We start from the raw sequence: 16,329 nt of genomic DNA on the forward strand, positions 1-16,329 counted from the left end.
TTAGGTAGACCTATGCCGCCCTTATCCTTCGGGAGTTGGAGTTTCCGCAATGAGATTCTAGGCTTCTTGCCCTGCCACAGAAAGGTATTAAAGAGTTTGTATATCTTTTTTAGGAAGTCATCCGAGAGCAGCATGGGCAGCATACTAATGAGATAATTGACAAGAGTCGTAATCATCATTTTCAGAGTTTATGCCCACCCCCACCATGAGAGAAATTTCAGGGTCCAACCGTCCAGAAGGGATGCTATTTTCTTGTAGAGGGCATGTTCATTAATTTTGAGGGAGCTAATGAGATCCTTTTCAAATTCCAATCCGAGATATTTAAAGCTTTTGGACTGGCAGAACAAACCAGAGTTACCCATAATGCTTTCGTCACCTATGTTATTGAGGAGCTTCACTTTCGTTTTATCTCTATTTAGCTTGTACCCTGAAACTTCGGAGAAGTCCGCTATAGAAGTCATCAGGGCTGAAATTGCTAACTCTGCATCTTCAGAGACTACCAGAACGTCGTCCGCATAAGCCTTTATTTTAACAGTGTATCCATCAAAACCAATACTTTTGATCTGCTCATTAGCCCGCAGATGCAAAAGAAAGGGTTCGATGGCGAGAAGGAAAAGAGAGGGGGAGAGGGGACATCCCTGTCTTGTGCCTTGTTCCAGTTTGAATGATGACGAAAGGCTTCACCCTGCTCTTACTCCTGCTGATGGGTTAGAATACAAAGCCATCACTATCCGAATAAAGTCCTCTCCCAGTTTGAATTTGTGTAGAGCAGCCTCTAGGTAAAACCAGTCAACCTTATCGAAGGCCTTCTCAGCGTCTAAGGTAACTGCGACAGTCGGTGAGGCCGACAGCTTAGCTTTTTCTATTATGTGTGCAAGGGCACGTGTATTGTCGCTATATAGCCTGTTTTTAAGGAACCCTACCTGCGACGGGTGGATAAGTTTGGGAAGGACTATTTGGACCCGTTTGGCCAAAATCATAGCATAGATCTTACAATCAAGCTTAATCAAAGAGATTGGTCTGTAATTCTTGGGGGAGGTCGGATCCTTCCCATCTTTTGGGATTACCGCAATAATAGCTTCTGCAGGAGTACCGTTGACTTGGCCACTAGAAGCAAAGTCCATATATAGGTCTTTGAGGGGTTCGACCAGTGAGGAGGAAAAGCTCTTATAGAACATAGCGCTAAACTCATCCGGGCTCAGTGCTTTCCTGGTTTTGAGAGTTTTGATTGCGCATTCAATATCTTCAGTGGAAATGGGAAGATTAAGCTCAGCCTGATCTTGTGGAGAGAGAGAAGGAAGAGTACATTCCTCCAAATACTTCCCTACTTTTGAGCTGTCTAACCCTCTATTTTTGCTATATAAGTCACTGTAGAAATCTTTGAAGATGTCAAACATGTTAGTGGGGTCTGAGTGCGGTGCTCAGATTTATCTATCAGACTCTTAATAGCTGTCTGTTGTAACTTAAATTTCAAGTAAAATGCCAGGCTCTTCCCAGCCTTATTAGCGTTACATAGCCTGAAGTTCTTTTGGGTCTTAAGCCAGATTCCTGCTCTCTCACTCACTATTTTGTTATATTCGTATTTTTTATTCATTATTTCATTCAAGGTAAGAGGATCTTTGGAGATTACATGCCTTTTCTCTAGAGTTGAAATCTCCTGCTCTAACCGGGTTAGGTTGGTGTTGGAGTCTTTGTTCATTGCTGTCCGGATCTTGATTACCCCTCTAACGGTACTTTTAAGGGCCTCCCACCTGGTAAGATCATTGGTATCCCCTTTTTTATTGTATGTAAGGTACTCTCTTATGGCTGTTTCAATGGTTAGTCTGTTTGCGTCTTTCTTCAGGACCGCGTTGTTGAATCTCCATAAATTTGCTCTTTTAGTCTCATTATGGACCGCTAGTGTCATCGTGATGCAAGAATGATCAGAGATAACGCGTGGTTCAATGGAGGTTTCTTCAATATCGGCCGACGATTGGCCAGAAGTGAGAATGTAATCTATACTCTAATATGACTGATGGGGAGGAGAGTAGAAGGTATAGTCTCTCTCTGTGGGATTCATCAATCTCCAGGAATCAACCAAGTTGTGTCGAGTGCAGAGATTAATGAGTGCCTTTTGCGAGCTGTTTGAGCGAAACGGGCAGCGAGAGTCTCTATCTATCAGAGGGTCTAAAGGGAGATTAAGGTCGCCACCTAAGATGTGCGTAGCATCGTCCGGAATCGTGTTGATGTGGTAGCTTAACTCCTCCCAAAAGCCAGGATCATCCTTATTGGGGGCATATACATTAGTTACATAAAACTCCTTGTTATCTCTCATCAGTTTTGTCGAGACCCATCTGCCCTTGGTGTCAGCAGTGCTTTGTAGGACATCTATAGTGGCCTTTTTTTAAATTAAAATCAATACCCCATTTCTTTTACCTAGGGCTTCAGAGCCAATAACCTCACTATACGTTCTATTTTTCATAAAATTAAATTGTGGCGAATCAATCTTAGTTTCTTGGAGTAATATGATATCGCCTTTCTGCTTTTATATATAGTCAAGTATTTTCCTTTTCTTAATAGGATGATTGATACCTTTGACGTTCAGCGACACAATTTTAATGGACTTATTGTTTGGGGCCATATTATGAGGGAGAGTGTATCTGATGGCACATCCCATTGAGAAAACTAAGCGCTGTTCTGTGTGTCAAGTACTTGCGGAGTATAGGACAAAGGAGTTCAGGCTTAGGCGCATATTGGTGCGAAGTGGAGGCAATAACGCGGCACGATACTGGTACACCACCACATGTGGAAAAGAATACAAGTCGGCCACTGTCATATGAGTGGAAAGAGCACCTACTTAAACATACACACAAAATCAAATGAAAAAATATGAATAAAAAAGATACAAATATCCATAAAAACAAAACCCCAACCCACATCCCCCTCACCCCAATCCCACCCTACCCACCCCTCAAGTAATCCAAGAACATGGTGACTAGGGAGAAGGAGAGCAACAACAACTCTACCCCCGTGGCAACTACGGAGTTTATCCTGCTCATTCTTTTAGAGTAAGGAACTGCTAAAGCTAATAAGTACAATGAACATATCCTGGAAACATCTTATACAAGTAAAGAACAGTGACTGGAAGTAATACGCCTAGTGGACATCAGAGTGCGTCAGATATATCTGATTCAACCATGACACTTGGGGAGTACGTCTCAGCATACTGAAAACACGTTATGGAACATAGCGCAACCGTGACTCAAATTATCAGAAGAACTAAGGGTGGATACATGACAACGATTGACAACAATTGGGCTCATCCCGCTCATCGTCGTTAGAGACAGAACAGTTTCAGTAGCGAAGACCAGAAGCACATTATGGGAGCATCACATGAGGAACAAGAGCATTTAACAGAAACAATAACAGGAATATAAATCAGCATAGAGTCAGTCTTAAACAGAGGCAGTAATCCTAGGCTGTTCTAAAGGAAGGTCCAACGTCTGGTGCATCTTTGCCACATTTAAGATGAGTCTTACCGTACTACAGAGCATGTTCGGAATACAGCGTACTTGCGACTACGGTCGCCATTAGAGTGTCCATAGGAAAAAACAACTACACAGGAAGGATTATTAGAAGGCCTTCTGTCAAGCTATTACAGTAACAACAAAACCTAAGTGTTAGCTCCTGAGGCACTCGGAGTGACGGTGTCAATTGAAGATTCTTCCGGGCCATCAAGAAATTTCTTCAGGTGGGTCGGGTCGGTAAATATTTGCTGCACTCCTTGTAACAACACTCAGAAGCGCGCCGGGTCCACAAAGCCATACTGATAATTGAGCTCACGTAATCTTGGCCGGAGAGCCAGGAAGTTTTTCCTCACTTTTACCGTTTCTTTGCAGTAGTCTTGAAAAATGAATATTTTGTTGGCCTTCCACAGTATGTGATTATGTTTGCGCATGAAAGACAGGATTTGCTCCACGTGTGGTATCTGAGTGGCTTACATACAATCGGCCTAGGACCCCTTTGGCCTGATGAGAGACGACCTGGAACCCTATGAGCTCGGTCAAATTCCAACGGGTTACCGAAGGAGAGGTTGGTGGCCTGTACAAACCATGACTCCAGGAAGGATATACAAGAGCCATCCTTATCTTCCGCGCCTTCAGGAATTCCAAAGATACGCAGGTTTCCCCTACGGTTCCTGTCTTCCAACTCGGCTAGGCGTCTATTGATTGAGACTGTCGAGATCGAGAGCTCCTTGAGAGATTTGTTTACCTTCACCTCAGAGTCCTCCAGCTGGCTAATTCTACATTCTATTTCAGAGAGCCGAACGTTGATGTCTTTGATGTCCTGCCTGACAGCCAATATCTCATCCTTGGTTGATTTTGCTACTTTATGGACTTCAGCGAGTTTGAGCAATATTGTGTCCAGCATCGCGTTGATATCACGCTTCCCTTTGGTCGGCGACTCCGGATTCGGCGGGTCGGCTTTCAACCTCTTAAGATTCTTTTCCTCTTTTTCCCCGATGGTGGCAGGCAGTGGTAGCCGCGGCAGTGACAAATCACCTTTGGCAGATGAAGTGTCTTGGTGGCACAATAGTAAGTTTGGACGGGCGCTATTGCTGGGCGCTGTATTCAGCCAGGATATAGGTAGCGGAGGGAGGTCGGAGCTCACTCTTCGTTCTCAAGTCGGTAAGTATAGGTGGTAAATATAGTACAGATAGTTCAGTCCTAGTGTTACTGCATGTGAGGGCTACAAGAAATGTCCCAAGCGAGCAGTGAATTATCTAGGCAGAGCAGAGCAATACTCTAGCTATTTGGCTATTTAGACCAAGGTAGTTAGGCAGGTGGTCGATCATATATCCAGCTAGCTTTTCATCCAATGTCAGCCTCACTTCCTCATGTTAATGGCTGCAATAGAAGTCTATGGCGTCGGCCATCTTGAGGTCAGGCAATGGCTTCATGCTAGTAGTTGTAATAGATGTCTGTGGTGTCGGCCATCATGAGGTCAGGCAACAGCAATCACCACGTGGGTACTTCAGTGTGGAACAATAATGACAAACAGGAAAATATATTGTGGAGCGTGTTTAGCAGGGAAGCGCGACCAAGGAGTTAGCTAAGGATTGTACTGGCTCAAATGTATATGTCCTCCACACGCCACATAAGCATTTTAGGGCTGGGTCCCGTAACCGCGCACTAATCCCTGCATTAAGTCCCACTTTTCAAAACAAAGGTGCCCAAATAATACAGCTGGTCATTCCCTGTCTGGCTTAGAGGCGGCTATCCGCCATTTTATGTGCAGCCCGCTCGGTACCTGGAATTGGCGAGGGACGCACCGCATACACACGTGTGCCAGTTCTGGTGAGTAGCTCAGCCTAAGCCGGTCCGATCATCGCACCCGGGTGGAGTCCGGTAGGCTGGTCAGTCGAGATGAGGATCGGGCGTATCCAGCATGCCCAGACGGAATCTCGCCTCGGATCACTTGCACGGGGTTACTTGCGGCTGCAGTACTCGGCAACAGCAATCAACAGGAGCGCATCTGAGGTGACCAAGTAGGCTCGTCAGGTGCTATGTGTGGTCCACCGCATCGCCGTTCCTTTTAGGACAGAGGGAATCCACAGGAAAGCACCGGAATCTTTTATTAAGTTGGCGCCACGGAGGAGAGGAGAATTCAGGCCGCCATCTTCTCTGGCGTCCAAACCACGCCCCCAGCCCAATGTATTTTTGATCTTGAACCCTGTGGCATTTTCCTCTGTTACCCAAAGCTATAGATCTTTCAGTATAAATCCTCATGACTACATTGATATTGTCCAGGCATTTAGAATATATTACACTAGGCACCTGCAAAGTTGTTTGTGTTAATATTTGACTTCTATTTTTTGTTTTATTTTTGACAAAATCTCAGGGCTTCAAAATTCGTAAATCTGGGGTACATCTCAGATTATTTTTTCCTTCTGCATTAAGCTTTTTTTTCAAATCAGTTTACCCTTATGCACTGTTAGCTACCTTTTTCTGTCTTACTATTTAATTTAATTTAAAGATGAGTGTCTCTGGTTTCACTTAACTTTTTATTTTTTAATTTTAACCATCATTGCTTTACCTTAACCATCTTTTTTTTTACCATAACTGTTTACCGTGCACTTCACCCATCCTCTTACAAAATTACTTACCCCTTGTTAGTTATCTCTATTAATCCCATTTTATTTTATTTAATGTATCTTGAGACATTTGTATCCTGAGGTAATCAAACAAAGAAAATGACAAGTAGCTATCAATATGTTAACTAGTTGTTGAAGATGTTTGGATGTAACATTAAGGACAGATTATTCATTCGACGTTGAGCATCTTTGGAGGTATGTAGTTGGAAGTATGCAGATTCTATTTAACTGCAAAGGACATATAAAAGAACTTGACCTATGTAATTCAGTGACTTTAAACTGTTGACCGAGAAGATTGCCGCCTTTACAGTGGTCCTGTGTGCCATTTAAATGAGTGATTTGAAGTCATTCTTGACTGTGGAACCCCATACAGTTCCCAAAACGATGAGGTTATTGTTTAACTCATTCTTTGTTTCAGAATTTCACATGAACTAGAAACCTTTCTGGAATTTCCACTTCAGACATAGGGAGGACCTTCCATAGTAATCAGGGTATGAGAATCCTTCGGTTTTCCTTGGAACAGAATACATCTATAAAAATTAATGTCATGTGAAAGTGAAAAAGTGGTGGTCAGAACCAATGCAATTAAGCCACCTAGACTACACTCCACACTTTTGGCAAGCATTATATGTTAACCATTCCAGAGCTGCGACTCAGTTTCATATGTCAATACTGATGTTTATTTCTGTGTGATCATTTACGTTTAATGGCTCCCATGAGATTTTCTTTTCTTTTTGGTATTTCCACACATGCAGAGAAAAGTGCTTAAGGCATATTAATAAGTAATGATCATAATAACTCTTGTTACCCTAGTCTTACGGTGCCCTTGCCATTCCATGCTCTCTAGTCAGTTACATCATTTGTATGGGGATGATTAAAAGGAAATATTGTGATGTGAAGCAGAACTTGAATATCGGGCGGTAAATGGTTCGGGTGAGAGAAGACACCTGAGAGACAATGTGCATGCAGGGTAACTAGCCTTGCTTTAATCGCTTTGCGCTATTTACCAACCCAGTCCCTCTGCAGGCAAGAGACTTACCCAAGTAGAGAACAGGAGCTGAAGTGTATGGTTATTAGAGTCTCTTCAATGAGTAACCTGTACCTTTCTCTCTAACAATTGCAGGTTCCAGATTCTATCCATCGGACTCTTGGGATACCCACAATTAACACATCATCTTCTAGCAAATTACCCCTGCAACCCTCCATGGTTGAGGCAAGTAGAGCATCCTTGGTTGGTGAGAGTCCCTCTTTTGAGAAAACATCAAGCCGGACAACTGCTTCCACAGCATCTGTAGGTGAGGCACTAGCCATACCTTTGTACTAACAGACATTTTCAGGCTCAGTTACTTCACAGTTGAATCGGTGAAAATAATGGTGATGTGACATAGAAAGGAGCTTTTGACTAGGGGTTATTGTTGAAAGTGGTAGTATTGCCATCTAATTACGGAATTACAAAAGGTAGGTGTAGAACAGGCACTGTAGGTGTGTGTTGCTTTAGGTACAGCTGCTGAAACTGTATCAGGAACTTTAAAATTAAAAAAAACAGGAAGTAAGATTCTGTAGCTGGTAAAGTTTAGGTCTGGTGTATTGAAACTGAAGGGTCTAGTCCTTAAGACTTTCAACCTGCCCTTGAACTACGGAAACTGTGGAAGCTGGATCCTGTAATACTGAAACAGCAGGATCCAGGCTGTCGGACGTTAAACTGGGTTCTAGGTCTTCTAAGTATATGGAAGAGGGCACTTGGATAAGTTAACCTGCAGTTAGTGAATGAGCAGGAGCCAGGCCTTGGTGTGAATAAACTGTAGAAATGTACCGGAAACAAACATCCTGGGACCAGTTTCGGGCTCACAGGCCTCATCAGCCAGGCTATCTTGAATCCAGTGGCAAAGTGAGCAAGGGACCCACATCTGGGCATCCCTTGCCAACTTAGGGCGAACAAAGTAAAACCATCCGTCCATCATCCCCTTTTGGTTTTGCTTTGTTCGCCCTAAGTTGGCAGGGTATGCCCAGACGTGGGTCCCTTGCTCACTTTGCCACTGGATTCAAGATAGCCCGGCTGATGAGGGCTGTGAGCCCAAAACTGATCCCAGGATGCTTGTTTCTGGCCCAGGGAAGACATGGCTTGGCATTTCTGGCTGGGTTGTTCTCATGAGGCACAGGGTCAGCCTGATTTGCATATAGCCATGTCTGAACTGGGGTGGCAGAGTGAGCTAAAGAATGATGATGGATTAATTCCAGATCAGTTGAGGTGAGTGCTTGCAATGTTCAACACTCCGTCCATCATCCCCTTGGTTTAGCTGTGCTAACAAGCCAGACCTAAAACTTCATGTAGATTAGTGTAGCCCTGGGAAGTCCTTACGGCTCTTAAACACACAACTGCATCCTGAAGTCTAAAGATATTAATGGAAGGGTAGAGTACTAGGGCCCTTTGCAAAACTGTTTAGAATTTAAAAAGTGGTAAAGTATTTAGGTATTTAGCAGTACTTAGCATTTTTGTAAGTTCCTAAAAAAGTTTCCAGCTACTTTAAAAACCCTATCTGAAGGACTCTCCCAGGCACTCAACCTGGCAACCTGTAAGCACCACAAAGTATCCCAACTTAAGGAGCTCTATAAAGCATGGGAAATTACCTTGTGTTCTAAACCCACAAAAGCTCATCTGCAGCAGTTGTTGGCAGAAAATAACAAGACCGTGGTAAGTAAAGGTTCACCCAATGGGGAACATGATGAAGAGGTGGAAGAGGTTGACAGTGACTCCACCACTATCCCATCAGACAGCAATACCAGTGGTACCACTTCTAGTAGCGTCCCAGAATAAATAGGCCCTTAAGATACAGATCTTCAGAAACTAGCTATGAGGCTAGAACGAGAGGCTAAACTTGTGGCTATGCGAAAGGACTGAGATAGGTTCAGCAACATACCTCTGGTGGCAGCAAAATTATGAATGGGAAAGAAGGGTTTGGCCCTAAAATCCCCAATGGATTGCCCCAAAATACACTGAAGGTTATGATATCACCAAATGGCTTAAAGCCTTGGAGAGGGCCTGTGAAATGAGAGAGCTGAAGAAGAAGTATTGGGGCTCTCTTCTTTGGGAGTGGTTCTCAGGAAAGTGTAAAGATAGGCTCCTGACACTGAATGAGGCAGATGCTGAGTACTATGACCTCAGCATGGGCACCCTGATTAAGAGCTTTGTACTCCCGACCGAAGAATACACAATCAAGTTCAGGGAGACTTGAAAAACCCAGAGTCAGACCTGGATAGATTTTGTAGACGTTTCAGTGAAGGCACTAGGTGGCTGGTTGAAAGTTAACAATGTGCATGATTACGATGGGCTTTATAATTTAATTACAAAAGAGCATGTTGTAAGTAATTGGGTTTAAGTGAAGTTACATCGGTACCTGGTAGGCCTAGGTCCACTTTCTCCTCAAGAATTCGGGAAGAAGGCAGACTACTGGGTCAAAACAAGGGTGGCCAAAAGAAAGGGATTGCTAAGCCCCCCCCCCAAGGGAAAGATGGTGAGCCAAACAAAGATAAAAACAGAATCTTCAAAAGGCCTCCTAAACCTGCTCTTGAGGGTGGGCATCAAAACTCTACACAGTCTAAGGGGATGGGTACCAGGGTAAGAACTGAGATCCCAAGAAAGCTTTGTGTCATGGTTATAAGGCTCTTGGACACCAAACCAGAGATCCTATCTGTGCCAGCAAAAACAAATACCTCTATGCACCTACTGTAAATGCATTGGTAAGTCTCCATATAGGATCACAGGTGACTCCTGACCATGTCAGAGCTCACTGGGGCAACTCTTGTCTCAGAGGATAGGTTGGATGTAGCTGCCCTGGCGGTCTGGCCCAGTAACCTGGAGACATGCAGACAACTACCACATATTAACCCCTCCTCTGCGGGGCTAATTCCCCTTCTGTGCTGGTGGGTGGGGGGGGCGCGCAGCGCCGCAGAGCTCATGACAAGCTCAGCTCGTCATGTGGCACGGTGGCGCTGTGCTCATGACGAGCTGAGCTTGTCATGACCACGCCCGTTCCAATGGAACGCCCAGCAGAGCAGGGGAGTTATCCCCGCATGGGTGCGGCGCAACGGTCATGACGAGCTGCGAGCTCAGCTCGTCATGAGCATGCAACGGGTTAATGGGGTTAGAGCTGAAGCACTAGGGCCTCGATGGGGGCTAAGCAACTGGTGTCCTAAGACTAATCCTCGACTTGTGAGACCTATATAGTCCTCAGTGCTGATAACCAGGCTAAGGTACATCTCATGGCAATGGTGTCCTTAGAATAGGGAAGGGTTACTGGCCAGAAGAGAGTGGTGGTATCTTCTGCAATTTGTGTACAGTGTCTGCTATGCAGTGATCTGGAGTCCTCAGTATGGACTGCTGTAAAAAGCAAAAAAGACCTATGTAGCAATGCTGGGTATACCTGAATGGGTGTGTGTGATTACCAGAGCACAGTGTAGAGCCCAGGGTGAACAAGTAGAGTTGGAGCCTGGGATAATGGCCAAACTTTTCAAGAGAATGGGCATGAGGGCTGGGAAACAAGCTTATTAACAGATGAGATCAGGTCCCCTCTCCTCAAGGAGAAGACCTGCCAGCCCTTAAACAGCAGAGCTCCTAGGCCCAGAGGGACGATCTAGGGTAGATCTGTGCCAGGGGCAAATGACCTGTCCCACTCTTGACAGCCTGAGACAAAGCTGCTGTTAGGGAAAAGGGAGATGCCATTGGCTCCCACAAGGACCTATTGGGAGGAGGGACTTATTTACACTGAGCCTAGAGACACCAAACCGCCCTTCCACTCTGGTAATGATATGCGGGCCTATATTGACACCACTCCAGCGCACTGTCAGTTCCTCTCTTTCCTCGCCACTAGACATGGGTTCCGAGCTTCTCTTGTCTCTGAGACCCTTTCTTAATTTATCCAGTGTGCGAGGGATGTCGACTCCTATGATGACAAGTTTTTATCCCTGAAATGACAATTGAAAGCATCTGCTCTCCAGGCTGATCTTCATCATGCTCCAATTCCCCCACTAAGCACAAAAAAAACACAAGAGTTAGAAGGGGAGTTCCGCTTCTTAGTGTCAATCCCACTCCCTTGACAAAGTGTGTGGGCTGCGCTATCACCCCACACTGGAAGTCATTTGACTCCAGGACCAAATCCTTAGCTGGTTCTGGCACAACTCAAGTGTCTTGGCCCTCAGCCACACCACGCCGGCTCTAAGAGTTCAGCACAGCCATGCTCTGGCCCTTCAGATCGCTACCGACTCCAGCTGGCTCGCCTTTGGTCCCCGTGTTGCCAAGATTCCTTCCACGTGGACTACTGCCGGAAGGTTCACCCTGGGTGCCAGCTGGACCCTCTGATCCACTTCTGCCCTCTGCTCCAGTTCCGAAGCTGCACCCATAACCCACACCCACACCAGGCTCAGGTACATTGATGCCATTGCCAACCTCGCCACCTGAAGAGGTGACCCCGATTATCCTATCTGATGCCATTTCGACTGGTCTGACTAAGACCAATGTTGCACATGAATCTGACTAAGGAGCCCATTTTCGCACTCGCTTTAACACAAGGCAGTCAACATTCTTTGCATTATCTTTTTGAGACTGACTCTGCTACCAACTTTGACCAGGGTGATGAGTTCGCTCAGCCCTGTGCAGAGGAAAATCCATATGAGGATTTGCAGGAGACTTAGTGGGCTGGATACCTCCCCAAAGACAGCCCTTTCCTCTACTCGTGGACCAGCCACAGGAGAATCTGCTTGCTACGCTATTCCTTGTCCTCCAGCTCCCCACTATTGAGGTAAAAACAAACTTATTGACTGAGGGCCTGCAACTGGGCCAGACGGCCTCTGAGCTCCTTCTCCATTTCAGTTAGGCGCTGACTGGTATCCTCGCTTGGCCTAGCCTTGCACGGACCCCACAGTTAACAATGAAATCACCTGGCGACCTGGCCCTTTTGTCTCAGCACCCTTTTCTAGAGAGCCTTTTGGTGCAGACCTCAACCAGTTGGACCTACCCCATCACTTTCCTTACCACTCACCCAACAGGGAAACATTTGGGATGCTCCATTTCTTGTCCACTGGTTTGGCTCTGCCTTTTTTCAACGCCTCTGGTTTGTTAAGCCATTAACATGCACTCTGGGACTTGGTGCCACAAGTCCTCCCTGGTGTGCCTGAAGCTTTAGTCTTGTCCTTTTGTAGGTGATTCAAGATGGTTGTGATATGACCAACTTCACAATTTATTGTGGCTTCTATACTACTGACTCTGTTGAGCAAGCTATAGGCACCAACATTGTCATTCATTGCCTTGCATGGCTACGTTCTAAGGCTAAGTCCAGTTGTCTCTGATGGATATGCCATTTGATCGGACTCGCCTGTTTGGAGACAAGGCTGATTCTGTCCTTGAGTGTTTTAAGGAGAGTAGGGCTCAGCTTGCTGTCTGAACCTCTCTGCTCAGCCTGGTCAATGGCACCAATTCCACGGTTCCTTTCTCTGCCTTGTCCGAGGAGTCTCTTACCACCAGCCTGTCTCATCCTAGAAGTTACCCAGGGTCAGGCCTAGGTGCCCACCACCCATGCAGCCAAGGTCAGTGTGTGGCTCAGTCCAACCCTCAAACCCCTCTACCACAGTCTCACCTGACAAACCTCTAGTGTACCCTTAAAGGAACACTGTAAGGGTACATCGAAGAAGTGCAGAATCCACTGATTTTGTCCTGTTTGACAAGCGTTCACATCAGTCTATGGGTTCTGCAGATTGTCTGCAAAGATTATGCCGAACTCTTTCTTTCTTGCCCCACCTTCCACTATCCACCCAGCGACTGACGGGGACTAGCTCTCCTTTTTGCGGCTCAAAGTGAAAGCTATCTTGGCCAAAGGAGCTGTCAAGAAGGTGCCAGCACCAGAAAAAGAGCATGGTTGCTGTTGTTTCTCCTTCTGGTGCCCAAGAACAATGACAGTCTTCAGCCTCTTGTAGATCTTCACCCTCCCGATGTCTTCCTCTGAAAGTATGAATTCAGAATCCTCACCCTAGCCTAGGTCTTGTCTGCTCTCAACCCTGGAGACTGAATGGTGGCCTTGTACCTGCAGGAAGCCTATTTCCATATTCAGGTCCTGTCGGGCCAACTGTATTAGCATGCGGACAATGTGGGGGGGGGGGTGCATTTTCAGTTTGCTGTATTTCCCTTTGGTCTCACCAGCATCCCTTGGGCATTCGCGTAAGTGATGGCAATGGTGGCAGCTCACTTTCTTAGGATAAGGGTACCAGTCTTTCCCTACTTTGATGGCCCAGGCTGTTGTCAGCCACCTCCAGACTACAGCTAAACTCCTGTCATCTTTGGGGTTCATTATCAACATACCCAAAGTTCTGCCTGATTTCTTCTCAGATGCTTCCCTTTATCAGAGCCATTCTGGTCACAGTTCGGTTTTGTACCTTTTCCCCACGGAAAAGAGACAAGGATATTCAGGCTATGATCCTGATCTTTCAGCCTCAGTCCTGGATTTCTTTTTTTTTTTTTTTTTTTAAGTTTTTTATTTGGCAGTTCATGAATTGCAGAAACATACTTATTGAAAGAAAAACAACATTTTAGTCAACAACAGATTGAACACAAGATAAAATGAAACAGAGATTAATATAGAGAGCAAGAAAATATCGGACAGAAAAAAGCCACAATATTATTTACAGAGGTATGTAGAATCTAGGTAGCAATTCTGATATCATTGCTCCAATTCTCAATAGGTTTCCAAATCTTAATTCCCCGAGCTTTAGCCCTCAGCCCTTTACAAGCAAAGATCGCCTTCTCTTGATTGTAAATACCCCAAAGTCTTGATAACCATACCTGAAAATTAGGGGGATCTGTGTCTTTCCAGCGAGCTGTTAATATAATACGATACACAGCTGTCCCCAAAAAGAGCACAATTTCCTCTTCAATGGTATGTGAAAGTGTATTATCATATCCCAAAATGTACAAGGTGAGGGATTCGGCCACTGGATGTTTAAACACTTCCTGCCAGAATTTCATTATCATATCTTTCAGGACTGACAATTTTTCACACTCATAAAGCATATGGATTAGATGTGCCGAATTTTTTCCGCATCTGGGACATTCTGAGTTGGCTCTTTTCCCCCAAGAATATAGTTTGGCAGGTGTAAAATACAAATCATACATAGTCTTGTACAGATGTGCTTTTAAATTAGAAGACATAAACAATTTAGGTGACATTATAAGTACCTTATCAATATCGACATTCGGATTGTTTAGTTTCCGAGACCAACCCTGCTCAACCACAGCAACATCATCTGGTTGACTGTCAATTAAAACATCATAGATCGTACCAATCCTAGTTGATGGTCTTAATAGACCGTCAAATAGAGGAATATTCTCTAATGAGATATCTTCACTTTTTAGTTCTAGAATCGTATTAATTTGGATATATTTAAATACGCTATTGCTGGGAATAAAAAACTTGAGCTGTAGCTGTTGGAATCTTTGATCAGCAGAAGACAATAAAAAATCGCCAAGAGTCAAAACTCCACAAGTTTCCCATGCCCTAGCGATCGCATCGTATACTAATGGTGGTAGTAAGGTAGAATGCCATAAAGAAATATATTTGTTGTGTTTGTTAATATTCAGATGTCTTCTAATTTTCTTCCAAATACCCCACACACTCAATATAATCTTAAATTTCACTTTTTTGAAGTATGAAGGTTCAAGTTGCCTTACTAGAAGACCTCTCGCCCTATCCCCGATAATCAATTCAAATATTGAGGGAATATAACTCTCCCCTGTTTCACTTCCCAAAGATGTCATATAGAATAGAGGCTTCATCTGCTGAAGCAGCGCTGCCAGCATGTAAAGTTCCAAATTAGGAATTGCGAGGCCTCCTCTTGTAACTGGGAGAGAAAGAAAGCGGATAGATCTCCTTATCTTCCCATACCCCCATACGAACTTCATCATCTGGGATTCAAGGGTCTTAATAATTTTATCTTCCACCAGTAGTGGGATCGCCCGGAACAAATAAAGAGCCCGGGGTAGGTTACACGTACTTTTCACATCCTCATAACAAATACGTACGTATTGATTATATCTGGATGACTAGTAACCGGACAAGCCAGGTAGGAATCCTCAAATTACCAAAGATTATAGCAGACCACAATCCTTTAGTACTTTCTGTTTGCATAGACAATACGGTTAGACCCCGTACAAGCTGGACCTTTGATCGAAAACTCCTAGTCACAGGGGATATATTGAGCACATTAAAGTATGGACGCAAGGATTTCTGGACTGTAATCGATATAGCTCATCTAGGAACACGGTTTGGGATTGCTTTAAGGCGTCAATACGGGGTGAGACAATTAGCTATGTAGCTAGGCAGAGGAAAGAGAGTGCTATTTTAAATGATTTTCAGCTTCAAATGTTAGCTAGAATAGAAGAGAAGCATACCGCTATAATTGCTCAGGCTGGAGGGGGTGGAGAGGGGGCTTCAATTCTGAGAGAAATGGCGATTCTCAAGGCAGAGATAAATAGTAAATATACCCAAAAGGCAGCTGAGACTTATCAATCACATCGTAACGAGATCTACGAAACAGGAGAGAGGGTGGGGAAGCAGCTCGCACTCAGTACTCGACAAAAACAATCTCTCAACTCAATTGTTTGTATTGAGTCAGAAGGTCAAGAATTTACAACACCGGAAACAATATTAGAAGTGTTTAAAAAGTTCTACGAGAAACTGTATGAAAATGAGGACTCTTCTGACCCCGACACAATTAAAAACGAAGTGGTTAGATGGGCTGCCGAGTTAGAGAATACTTTGGGGGTCGACATGGCTACTAGGCAAGATCTAGAAAGAGATATAATCATGAACGAAATACAAATTGCTCTAGTGGAGTTAGCTGCGGGCAAGGCAGCAGGACCAGATAAAATTCCACTAGAGCTGTATAAGATTCTGGGTGATATCATAACTCCTTTACTCCTCGATCTATTTATAGGAATACAATTCAGCGGTATTCCCCCTAGCTCATGGCTGGAAACGAATATAGTGGTTTTTCCAAAAGAAATAAGCCTCCCAAACTACCCTCATCCTATCGCCCTATCTCACTGATTAATTCAGACTCGAAGTTATACTCGAAGATTTTGGCTAATCGGCTCAGGGGGACTATCGAGCATCTGGTCTCCCCGTGGCAGCATGGCTTCATCCCGGGCAAGG

The 16,329-nt window shown here is 44.6% G+C and overlaps 1 protein-coding gene across 12 annotated transcripts in view; it reads left to right on the forward strand.

Moving 5' to 3' along the window:
• Positions 1 to 16,329, forward strand: part of KANSL3 (KAT8 regulatory NSL complex subunit 3) — a 517,274-nt gene that overhangs the window by 466,757 nt on the left and 34,188 nt on the right. For 8 of the 12 annotated variants that reach the window (XM_078666984.1, XM_078666988.1, XM_078666986.1 and 5 more), the window contains one exon: positions 7,257 to 7,428. In XM_078666984.1, coding sequence (XP_078523110.1) covers positions 7,257 to 7,428 — 172 coding nt within the window. The remainder of the gene's footprint in view (positions 1 to 7,256; positions 7,429 to 16,329) is intronic. The other 4 variants (XM_078666991.1, XM_078666990.1, XM_078666992.1 and 1 more) reach the window with 1 other exon arrangement.

This window comes from Lissotriton helveticus, chromosome 11, assembly GCF_964261635.1.
Source record: "Lissotriton helveticus chromosome 11, aLisHel1.1, whole genome shotgun sequence".
NCBI classification, from domain to species: domain Eukaryota; kingdom Metazoa; phylum Chordata; class Amphibia; order Caudata; family Salamandridae; genus Lissotriton; species Lissotriton helveticus.